Consider the following 13151-nt stretch of genomic DNA (forward strand, 5'->3'; position numbering starts at 1 on the left):
GTGTACACACCATAGGATCTATCCGCAGAAACCCATTTGCTGGGATTTATCTGCGGATGGATTCTATGGTGTGTACGGGGCCTTAGAGGTATGCGAGAAAGGCAGATAATACATTTAAACAGCAAACATGCAAGAGGCAAAAAATCAGGTGACATAAACCTTGAGTGAAGTAATAAACATAATAGGTAAATAATGGACTTTGTAAGTCTGTGATTGCGGTGGCTTGTACCGTCTTGCTTTGATACACAGAGTCTGGGAGGAGACTATTATCTTTGTATAAATAGTGACTTCCTGTCTATGGTTGAAATATTCAGAGAAGGCAATGGGTGAGAATATAACAGCATGTATATTACAACTGAGCAGTTCCCGGTTTACTGCAATTACATAGCCCAGAGGAAGAAGTAGATTGCAGTATTGTTTAATTTACTATTGTTGTCAAAGTTTCCTCATTGATCATTATCATAGTAATTTGCCTGTCTCATTATGTCTCCTGCTTTACTGGGTTAGGTTGGCGATTTGAAGCAATATTTTGGGCTTCGGCAGCCTGCATCCTGAGCCTGTTCTCAGTATTAGCCGCTGAAGACCCTCCAAAAGTAAGACTTCAAGAAGGTGAGATTCTATCTCATTTTGCATCACCTATGAGTAACAATATATAATCCCTATACGTTGAGATTATTATGGAACTGGTGTACTGCTATTAATTGTGTGATTTTAAATCACATATCAATTTAAAAGATGTCTCTCTATTTTTTTTATAATTAGGATAGTTATTATATCTATTCAGTGAGGCAAAATGTATTAAGAAAAATTGTAGTAATACATAGCAACCGATTGTAATTTTTTATTTTTTTTTTATAAGTGAGAATGCAGTTCACGGTAGGGATGAGTGTAGCATTTCATCAAATGTTGGTACAAGTAGTCACATAACAGTATGATATCAACACTTCTCTGGTTGGAGTCCATCATTAAATATTACATTTTGGGTGGGTGGCAGTTGGGACTACACTTAGTGCTGCATGATTGGGGGTGTGGCCTCTGGCAGTGAGATTTGATCATTAGGTAGGGATTTGAACTTCAATTGGGGGTTCATTAGGAAGAAATCTGGTCTGATATCATATTGGCCCAGATTCAAGAAGCACTTGCGCCCGCGCAACCATAGTTGCGCGGTGCAAGTGCTTACTTGCTCCGGTGTAACGAGTGCTCCTGATTCAGGAACCTCGTTACACCGAATGCAGCCTAGGATGTGACAAACATAAGCCTCCTTATGCCTTCACATCCCAGGCTGCATTCTTGCGTTGGCCGCTAGGGGGCGCGGCCTTTGTGATCGGCGTGTAGTATGCAAATTGCATACTACCACCGATTCACAAAAGTTGCTCGGGCCCTGCGTACGCAAGGTACGGAGTTTCCGTACGGCGCCTTTAGCATAAGGTTGCTCCTGCTAATAGCAGGCGCAGCCAATGCTAAAGTATAGCTGCGCCTCCCGCTCGCGACGTTCAAATTTCACGTCGTTTACGTAAGTGAACCGTGAATGGCGCTGGACGCCATTCACGTTCACTTACAAGCAAATGACGTCCTTGCGACGTCATTTGCCGCAATGCACGTCGGGAAAGTTTCCCGACGGAGCATGCGCTGTTCGCTCGGCGCGGGAGCGCGCCTAATTTAAATGATTCCCGCCCCCGGCGGGATCATTTACATTAGGCAGCCTTGCGCCCGGCTGCTTAGCATATTGCCCGCGCAATTTACGGAGCAACTGCTCCGTGAATCGCGGGCAAAGCGCAATATTTGCGTGGGCGCAGAGAAAAAAATTTGCTCTTTGCCCACGCAAATATTGCGCGATTCTACTTGAATCTGGGCCATTGTGTGTATCAGAAGCATTGTTGTAGAAATTGCCTTTGGGCCCCTTTTACGTGAAGGTTTGCCTATCAGTCTTTCAGGCAGACTTGATCAAACCCTCCATTAACCCCCCCCCCTTCCATGGACCTGTTGACCCTGTCATTACCACACTACCTGTCCTGGAATGATAAAGCTCATGAAGGATCATTGCCTCCCTAGGCTGCTCATTCCTAGATTGGACTACAGAAGTTCTCCTCATCACCATAACATCTTGAGGAGGTGTCCTGAGGTTCATGGTGGTAATCTGGACTGAGCTGATAAGATTTTGTGGGATTTCAGTCCAGCAGAGATGATTGTGTAGTCAGCTCACTACAGGAATTTACAATTTTTGTGGGTTTCTGGTAGAAGCAAAACATTTTTTGTACATTAAGAACAGATAAAACAAGGCACTATGAATGGTAAATTTACAGACCAGGGAAGCGTATTTTTATTGTGTTTTTCTTTTTTTTTCTTTAACTTAAATATTGGAGCTTTGCATTTTTTAAATGTGTTAATCATTCCTGTTCTTTGCTACACCTTGTTGGATAAGCCAGATAACAAACTTGTTTTTAATTAAACAAAAAATGTTAAACTGTATTTGAACTTGTCACTTATGCCGCGTACACACGATGATTTTTTGGCATGAAAAAAAACGCCGTTTTTAAAAACGTCATTTAAAATGATCGTGTGTGGGCTTCACATCGTTTTTCGGCTTCTGAAAAAAAAAAAAAATTCGAACATGCTGCATTTTTTCACGTCGTTTTTAAAAATGTAGTTTTTCGGGTTGTAAAAAATGATCGTGTGTGGGCTAAAACGACGTTTTAAACCCGCGCATGCTCAGAAGCAAGTTATGAGCTCGGGAGCGCTCGTTCTGGTAAAACTACCATTCATAATGGAGGAAGCACATTCATCACGCTGTAACAGACAAAAACGCGCAAATCGTCTTTTACTAACACGGAATCGGCTAAAAGCAGCCCAAAGGCAAATAGAACTTCCCCTTTAGAGTGCCGTCGTACGTGTTGTACGTCACCGCGCTTTGTTCATCATTTTTCAAAAACGATGGTGTGTGGGCAACGTCGTTTTTAATGATGAAGTTGGAAAAACTTTGTTTTTTGGACATGCTGAAAAACGAATTTTTTTTTCATGCCAAAAAACGGCATAACACCCATAGATCAAAAGCACCTTCATCCCAAAAACATAATATTTTTTGGAAATAGCAAAGGAAGGGGATTTTAATGGTACCAAGACTAACCAAATATTATAAAAAACATATTATTTATTTCATTTCAAATATGAAACATGTCAAGCAACAAGCATTCTTGAATAGCACAGTATTTGTATATACAGTAGGGAGTTCGGTTCGTACCAGAACGTTCGAACAGACCGCGGGTTCGCACGAACATTTAGAACCCCATTGAAGTCTATGGGACTCGAACGTTCGAATTCAAAAACGCTCATTTTAAAGACCAATATTCAATCTAATGTTGGAAAACGTCTTTCAGAACCCGGGTCTTGAACCAGGGAACATGTATCAATGGAAAAAAAAGTTTTAAAAATGCCCGTTTTTTGCAGAGCAGCGATTTTAATGATGCTTAAAGTGAAAAAAAAAAATATTTTAAATATCACACCTGCTGTGTGTCTATAGTAGTGGCACGTGTTTATAAATGTCCCTGCACAACATGAAATTATTATAAGAAAAAAGTAATTTAATACTGCTTGCGCGCGTGCTGTGTGGCAACAATATCTCGATTATTTTAGGGGTGGTGGGGGGGCCATTATTTTTTTGTGAAAGCAAAATTGTAGAAAAAAGGGCACCCCACAAACATACTGTAATTGGAGCGCAACAAAGAGCCACGTGCAAAGTATTGCATCAAAAATTGTTATTAGGCGCCCCTGTTAAACAGGGGCACAAAAATTAGCCCTTAGGCACAACACAACACTGCAACCCCTCCCAATAACTGTAATTGGAGCGCAACAAGGAGCCACGTGCAAAGTATTGCATCAAAAATTGTTACACCAACTGCGTTCAGGTGCTATGTAACAGCAAACGCGTAGTGACACCAACTGCGTTGAGGTGCTATGTAACAGCACACGCGCAGTGACAACAACTGCTTTCAGGTGCTATGAAACAGCAAATGCACAGTAAGAGCGACTGCGTTCAGGTGCTATGTAACAGCACACGCGCAGTGACACCAACTGCGTTTAGTTTCTATTAAACAGCACACGCGCAGTAAGAGCGACTGCGTTCAGGTGCTATGTAACAGCACATGCGCAGTGACACCAACTGCGTTTAGTTGCTATTAAACAGCACACGCGCAGTAGGAGCGACTGCGTTCAGGTGCTATGTAACAGCACACGCGCAGTGACACCAACTGCGTTTAGTTGCTATTAAACAGCACACGCGCAGTAAGAGCGACTGCGTTCAGGTGCTATGTAACAGCACACGCGCAGTGACACCAACTGCGTTCAGGTGCAATGTAACAGCACACGCGCAGTGACACCAACTGCGTTCAGGTGCTATGTAACAGCACACGCGCAGTGACACCACCTGCGTTTAGTTGCTATTAAACAGCACACGCACAGTAAGAGCGACTGCGTTTCTGTGCAATTCAATAGCCCACTTGCATTAACAGCGACTGCGTTTCTGTGCAAATAAATAGCACACGTGCAGTAACAGGTAATGCGTGTATGTGCAATTAACTAGCACACGTTGACTAACACGGAGTACTATGTTTAAGCTAAACCCTAATGCAGGCAATACAACACGTTAGAGCACTGCATCAAGCACAATCTCCTGCCTGACAAATACTAATAGCAGAGCTAGCTATGCTATACAGTTTATAAATATATTTACAACTTCTAGGGATGTGAATATATTCTCTACAAACTGTAAATTTAACTATACTGACTAGCCTTCCTGCTCTATCTATCTATCTATCTATCTATCTATCTATCTATCTGGTAGAAAAGACACTGTGTCTCTATCTATCCATCTCTCTCTAACTGTCTGACTGCTCCTCTCTTTCACAAAGCCGGAACACACTACACGAGGCCGCCGTGCAGGCTGCCTTTTATAGTGTGGGGCGTGTACTAAACCCCCTGAGCCATAATTGGCCAAAGCCGCCCTGGCTTTGGCCAATTATGGCTCTTCGTTTTTTGCGCGCTGTGATTGGCCAAGCATGCGGGACATACAGCATGCTTGGCCAATCATCAGCGCTCAACGCCGCAGTGAATTATGGGACGTTTTGCGTCACTCGAATTTGGCGCGAACGACCCGTTTTGTTCGAGTTTCGACGAACGATCGAACGACCGATGTTCGAGTCGAACATACGTTCGTATCGAACGCGAAGCTCATCCCTAATATACAGTATATATGTGTTTATAATCTTTTTAAATGGGGAGAAACTGTATCCCACAACGTTTTAAATTTGGAATTAAATAAAGAATGTTTTTTATAATATTTGATATGTTTTGGCACCATTAAAATTATTTTGCTATCCCCCCCCCCCCCAAAAAAAATGTAAGCTTCAAAATCACAAAATGTTAATTCTTTTTAAGATTGTATGACCAAATCATAGCAATTCAAGCTTAATAACATGATCTTGGTAGCAAAGAGCAGCTCAGCCATCAGAAATGTCAGGGCCCCTTACACAGCTTTAGGCCTGGGCCCCTCAGGGCCTGACCACCAACATTCCCCAGGGCCGTCTACGGGCTATCCCACCAAATCCACCCACTGAGTCCTTCGGTGCACCCCCTTTTATTTTAACACGCAAACAACTCAATGTATGCCCATCCACACCCAGCATCATCCATTCCTCTCTTTCAATGTATGCCCACCCTCACCCAGCATCATCCATCCCTCTCCACAATGCCCATTCACACCCAGCATCAACCATCCCTCTCCACAATGTATGCCCATCCATGCCCAACATCATCCATTCCTTTAGTATGTCCATCCGCGCCCAGCATCATCCATCTCTCTCCACAATGTATGCCCATCCACGCCCAACATCATCCATTCCTTTAGTATGTCCATCCGCGCCCAGCATCATCCATCTCTCTCCACAATGTATGCCCATCCACGCCCAGCATCATCCACCCCTCTCCATAATCTATCCCCACCCATGCCCAGCATCATCCATCCCTCTCCAAGATTCTGAGCGTGGATTAGCATACGTTATGGAGAGGGATGGCTGATGCTGGGCGTGGATGGGCATACTAGAAAGATGGATGATGCTGGGTGGGGATGGGCATACTAGAAGGATGGATGATGCTGGGTGGGGATGGGCATACTAGAGAGATGGATGATTCTGTGTGGGGATGGGCATACTAGAGTGATGGATAAAACTGGGTGGGGATGGGCATACTAGAGGGATAGATGATGCTGGGCGTGGATGGGAATGCTAGAAGGATGGATGATTCTGGGTGGAGATGGGCATACTAGAGGGATGGATGATGCTGGGCGTAGATGGGCATGCTAGAAAGGTGGATGATGCTGGATGGGGATGGGCATACTAGAGGGATGAATGATGCTGGGTGGGGATGGGCATACTAGAGGGATGGATGATGCTGGATGGGGATGGGCATACTAGAGGGATGGATGATGCTGGATGTGGATGGAAATGCTGGAAGGATGGATGATGCTGGGTGGAGATGGGCAGGCCCATTGCTACAGGACAGGCAAAACAAACAATTGCTTGGGGCCCCGAGCTGGCCTGGGGCCCCCAACTTCCCCTTCCCAGACTGTAGCGTGGCCAAGCTCCTCTTCCTTCTTCCTGGAGTCCTGTTAGTCCGGCCAGGTACCGCGCGTGGTACAGGAGATTTAGTTTCCTGTTCCTGGCCGGACTGACAGGAAGTGCACACTAAGTGCTAACTTCCTTTCAGTCCTTCCGGGAACACAGGAAACTGAATCTCCTGTACCGCGCGTTACCCGGAATGGCCCGGGCACTATCTGATAGGGGACTGGGGACCCATAGTGATAGAACACCGGACTGACAGGAGGAAGAGGAGCTCGGTCATGCTACAGTGGCAGCCTACAAAGAAGGGGAGGTGAGAATAGAAAAACATAGGGACTAGAGAGGGGGGAGGAGTAAGAACATGGGTGTAAAAAATTTGTGTAGCTCTAACGTAGGCTTTGCGTGCGGGGGGGTGCTTGGGGGCCCCCATTTTTCCATTTGGCTTGGGGCCCCCAAATTCCTTCAAACGGCCCTGGAGATGGGCATACTAGGAGGGATGGATGATGTTGGGTGGGGATGAGGATGATAAAGTTGCATTGTGAAAATAGATGAGAATGATGATTTAACAATGCAACTGCTGATGAACTGACCACACCCTGCCCGAGTCCTGGCCAATCAGATTGCAAACTAACTTAGCAGCAGCCAGCATGCTCCGCCTCAGCAGGGAAGGAAGCAGAGCGAGTGCTGGCCTTGATTACCTGCAGGGGGTGCTAGTGAAATATGGAGGCTCGGGCTTGTATGCTTCTTTCTGCTTCTCTATTGCACGGGCCAGCGGCTGCCTACACAGGAAAGTTTCATTTCATGTGCTGCTGGGGGGAGGCGGGGGAGCTTTCCTAGCCAGCGGGGCCCATTGGGACACTCGGAACCCTTACAACAGTATTGCCTGTACCCCCCTGATGCTGGCCCTGGGCTTAGTTCATGGGAGCTTGTGACACCCATATCCCCAGGTTAATCACACAGTGACTGCTTCAAGGTGTTTTACTGTTAAACTTCCATTGTATTGTCTCTCGTGTCAGAATTACTGTTATAGTGGCGCTCAAGCCAAAAGTGTATGTACTGTATGTGTATGTTCTGGAAGTGAAGCTAGTGACTCTCACCAATTGGTGAGAGTCACTATATAAGAAAAAACTTTATCTTGTGCATAGGCAGGGAAAGGTTAAGACATCTGTTAGTTTGCTTTCCCTGTTTGTGTTCCACTTTCTATCAGTAGGGTCCCCCCCCAAATCATCCCATACTCTTAGGTCTGGCATGGATTTTGAGGGGAACCCCACACCAATTAAAAAAAAAAAACTATGTGGGGTCCTCCCCAAAATCCATACCAGACCCTTATCTGAGCATGCATCCCAGTAGGTCAGGAAAATAACCCCTCCAGTACCATACCATGCCCTCAACATTGGGAAATGTTGTGGGGCAGGGGGCTCTGCTCCCCCCCCAAAGCAGCTTTTCCCCAAGTTGATGGGGACAAGGACCTCTTCCCCACAACCCTAGCCAATGGTTGTGAGGGTCTGTGGGCCATGGGCTTATGTGATTTATAATGGGGTACATAGTACCAGTACTCATTCACCATAAACATAAGTATAGTGTAAAAATGACAGGCAGTTTTATAAAGATATACAAAAGTCCCCCGTGTAGATCTCATCGCCCGTCGCCATCACAGACCCCAAAAAATAAAAACCTCTGGCCCAGACGAAGGCTATCTTTGTCTGCCAGCTCCACTGTGTGACAGCTCTTAACCGATTGCCGCCCGCCGGCCATCAAATGACGGCTGGGCGTCATATGACGTCCTTGGCTTCTCGGCCTCTAGGGGGGCGCGTGTGTGCCGGCGCGCGTGCACCTGTCACATCACTCGGGTACAGGTGCGAGTCCCCGGCGGCCGCGATGTCCGCTGGGCACCCGCAATTGACGGTGACACAGCCAAGGATGTGGATCTGTGTGTGTAAACACACAGATCCACGTCCTGTCAGAGTTGAGGAGACCGATGTGTGTTCCCAGTACAGAGGAACACCGATTGGTCTCCTCCTCTTGTGAGTCCCCTCCCCCTACAGTTAGAATCACTCCCTAGGACACACATTTAACCCCTTGATTGCCCCCTAGTGTTAACCCCTTCCCTGACAGTCACGTTTACACAGTAATTAATGCATTTTTATAGCACTGATCGCTGTATAAATGTGAATGCTCCCAAAATAGTGTAAAAAGTGTCCGATCTTTTATCGCATTCACAATAAAAATCACAGATCGTCACCATTACTAGTAAAAAAATTATAATAATAATAAAAATGCCATAATTCTATCACCTATTTTGTAGAAGCTATAATTGTGATTGATGATGGGTTTACACCGGGGGACATTTTGTTTTTGATTTTTTAATAAAGGAATTGTCAAAAACTTGTGTTTTTATTTACTTTTTAAACTTTTTTTGTGAATGTGTAGGGGTACTATGTACCCCATACTCATTCACATACAGTAGGCGGGGGCAGGGATCTGTTGTTAAAGGGGGCTTCCAGATTCTGATATTTTGGGGGGACTGTCATTTTTATTTTTTATTTTAGTGTGGCATTTTTTTTCATAAATTTTTCATTGCCAATATTCTTTTTTTCACATTCAGCTGTCAGTGGGGAAACCTGCTGATGAGTCATTGGTTGTTAAATGACGCAGCAGCCAGCTTTCTGGCCCACTCCTTAACAACCAGCTATTCCTCACACAGAATTCGAATCAGTCAATCAATTTTCGACTGATGCAAATTCAAATCGTTTTAAAAATTTTGAATTTGTTAGAAAATTCTGCACATGTCTAACGACTTTGTAGAGCACAAACAAAACAATCACATTGGTCAAAGCCAAAGTCGTAACAAGGTCACACTCATCCAAAGTTGCATCAAAATTGCGTCAAAGTCGCATTATGTAGCAATGGAAATTGCACGATTTTTAAGTCACACAAGTGTGAATGGACTCTTAATCTGATCAGGGTTCCTGGGCTACGAGCTTGTTTGCTTCTCCCTGCCTCTGGAAAAAGCTTCCAGCACATAGTGGTAGTGAGGGAGATAAAAATGATTGGTTGAATATTTATCAGGCCCTAGTCAATCCCTGGAAGGGGCATCCAGAAGGTGGCTGGGGAAGTAATAAATAGACAAGAGGCCTGAGCAGATTATTCTGTTCCTGGACTCCTGGGGCGGCTGACCCTAGAAGAAGGCATCACTGAGACAAAAGACTATTTTTTGGGCCTCAGCGGTTGCTGACACAATGAGTGAGGCATGGAAGCGAGCACACATGAGTGCCCACATAGCAAGCTGCTTGCTATGGGGGCACCCGGGGGGGTGGGGGGGGGGCTTGGAGCCAGGATCACCAGCGGGGGACTTTTAATATCACTTTTCTTCACTCTCATTGTGAAAAGTATTATCCCATCCTGTAAACGTTGCTTATCTGTCATGTAGTACTACTTGACTGATGTGTGCATCACAAGGTATATGGACTCACCTATTGTTTTTATATTTTTAGGGTTCCCCATTGATTGTGATAAGCTGCCGAAAGACAGCCCAAGTGGTGTTTATGTAATTAAGCCCCACACATCACCTCCACTGGTAGTCTACTGCCATGTGGATGAGGATGGCAAGGGTTGGACTGTAATTCAGAAGAACTCATATAAGACTGAACTCACATGGCTTGAATCTTGGACCACCTACAAATATGGCTTTGGAAATGTGATGCAGGATTACTGGCTCGGCAATGAGTACATTCACCTTCTCACCTCTCAGAAGGTCTACATGGTTCGATTCCTACTAAAAGACAAAGCAGAGAAGGAGTGGCACGCCGATTATGATATCTTTAGTCTTGACAAAGAAGTTAATGGATATACACTTCGTTTAGGCAGGTACTCGGGCACTGCAGGGGACTTTCTTTCCACATTTGACACAAGTACTATCCATGATAACATGAAATTCTCTACAAAGGATAAAGATCAGGACCGCTCAACCAGTAACTGTGCAGCATCCCATGGTGGCTGGTGGTATGATAACTGCTACATTGTCATGCTGAATGGCAAAAGCCACATTTACTGGAAGAATGTGTGTACTGGAGATTGCGCCCAATCGATAATTATGGTCCGACCTACAGGTATTTGCTGAAGACAATACAAAAGAGAAATGGACTATGTGTTATAGCAGCAAACTGTATGAAAGTTCATGATTATGGTGTATGAGTACTACTCTGATTATGTTCTTTCTGCTCCATAAAAATATTAGAAAAAAATAAATAAAAGCACTTTAGTTTGCAGCAATTATTTATGTCAGAGGTGCCTATATTTCATAATTTTTTATTTTTACAATTTACATTGCTATGCTTAGCTGTAAATCAAAAGCCAATTGGGCAGCAATATGAATACTGTACAGTACATGTGGTCATTACTTGACTACACTATTTGCAAAAGCAAGATCCGTTTATTTAGTTTGAATGTGAAATAACTTTATCTGTCAGATGTTGCCATGTGTGGTTAAAGTGTTACTAAACCCAGAACCTGCATTCATTATATCTGGTCTCCCACAGTACACAGAACATGGAAATTCAATTATTTTAGTGAATATAAACTGCTCAATACCTTTTCTCATCAGCAGTATATAGCAGACATGTGACTTCTATCAGAGTCCGGCTAAGGAATGGTTAAAGCTCATAGGAGGAGTTTTCATTCTCGTTTGACTGTCCTATGAGGCTGCATGACCCCTGGCCCTCTGTCTGGACAGTGCTGATTGGCCCTGTACTGATCACATGCACCCTCCCAAGTAAAAAAAATGCTCTAGCAATACACACCAAAATTAGCATGTGCAGAATACCCCTAAGTTTCTGTACTATCATCAGATGGATTGGGGGACAGTAAAACAAGGGGAGGATCAGAGAAGACAGGGTCAAGCAGCCTTTATATACAATGCGCCGGATTAACCCCTTAGGTTCCACAGTGAGTATAATAAGCATGTTTTACTGCATATACAGACTGATTTTACTATTGTGGGTTTACTAACACTTTAAGGACAAATCTAGCAAAAAGTCAATCTATGCAATCAACCACTTCTTAGGCCCCGTACACACGACCGAGTTTCTTGGCAGAATTCAGCCAGAAACTCGATCGGAGCCGTATTCTGCCGAGAAACCTGGTCATGTGTAAACTTTTGGCAGAGGAAACCGACGAAGATCTCGTCGGGCCAAATAGAGAACATGTTCTCTATTTCCTCGTTAGTCAATGAGGAAACTTGGCTCGCCGAGATCCTCGGCGGCTTCACAAGGAACTCGACAAGCAAAACGATGTGTTTTGCTCGTCGAGTTTCTCGGACGTGTGTACGGGGCCTTATAGTAACATTGCACTAATTACTGGGCCTTAAGTTGAAAGGTGCTGTAGGAACTATCAAACTGGTTAACCATTGAGAAAGCATTGAGGAAATATTCACCAGCACACCATGGATCTTGTTTTATAAACTTTCATTTTTTGTAAAAGAGACCACATCACAGTGAAGATAATGCAATATTTCTGGGGTCATGCAGGAGCCATTTGTTGGGCATGTCCTGACAAAGGGGTCCCACGTGGCCCTGGAAAGCTGTACTATCATATGGTCTCCTCAATAAAAAATGTAGACTATATCGTAGTCGGCTGGACTACTGTAATGCGCTATACATGGGGTGTCCAAAAACTCTTTTGCATAAGCTTTAGCTGATCCAAAATGCCGCAGCTAGGTTATTCACGGGTGTGGGTCGTCGGGACCATATTACACCTTCTCTGAAAGCCCTGCATTGGCTACTGAACAGGTTTTGTTCAAAGTAGGTTGTATCGTACACAAAGCTATCCATAAGATAGGCCCAGGGTATCTGCAAGAAAAATTCACCTGTTATGTTCCCAATAGATCACTGAGATCTGCTGATCAGGCTAATTTGACTGTCCCTAAATTTAAAAGAACTAAATGTGGAGGGAGGACGCTGGATGCACAAGGTTCAATATTCTAAATTATAATCTATATTTTAAAAACGTTTTTATTTTTTCAAGTGTATGGCCCTGATTAGGGTAAGATATCAGTATTTTTAGTTTTCTAAATGTTCATAATATGGTTTTATATTGTGATCGTACAGTAATAAGAGATTTGTTTTGTACATGTATATGTTGGTTCTATGAGCGCATCGAGGCCTTCGGGTAATGACTGCGCTCCCAATAAGCATTTTAATAAATAAATAAATACATTTTATAAAGATCCAAGGTGTGTTAGCAACATACTTCCTTTATGCAACCAACCAAGCTGTATTTACTAAGACACTAATAATGTCTAGTTACAGGCCCCAGATTCACAAAATTCAGTTTAATAATTTCCAACGGTGCATTTAAAAGCAAAAAAACACTGCATTTATCAACTTCAGTGTGCCTCTGTCTGGATGGTACATCCATCGAAACTTTGGACCAGATTCACAAAAGAGATACGACGGCGTATCTCTGTTTCTAACTATGCGACTGATTCATAGAATCAGTTACGCATAGCTAGCCCTAAGATCGGACAGGTGTAATTGAATTACACCG

At 44.0% G+C, this 13151-nt stretch overlaps 1 protein-coding gene across 1 annotated transcript; it reads left to right on the forward strand.

Moving 5' to 3' along the window:
- The first annotated feature begins 299 nt into the window (after nucleotides 1–299).
- On the forward strand, nucleotides 300–10881 carry LOC120928668 (fibrinogen-like protein 1-like protein). Its single transcript, XM_040339673.1, has 3 exons — nucleotides 300–326; nucleotides 508–609; nucleotides 10103–10881. The coding sequence occupies exons 1-3, from the start codon at nucleotides 323–325 to the stop codon at nucleotides 10726–10728; spliced, it is 732 nt and encodes a 243-aa protein (XP_040195607.1). The 5' UTR covers nucleotides 300–322; the 3' UTR covers nucleotides 10729–10881.
- Nucleotides 10882–13151: the final 2270 nt, after the last annotated feature.

The sequence above is a fragment of the Rana temporaria genome, chromosome 2, assembly GCF_905171775.1.
Source record: "Rana temporaria chromosome 2, aRanTem1.1, whole genome shotgun sequence".
In the NCBI taxonomy this organism is placed as follows: Eukaryota; Metazoa; Chordata; class Amphibia; order Anura; family Ranidae; genus Rana; species Rana temporaria.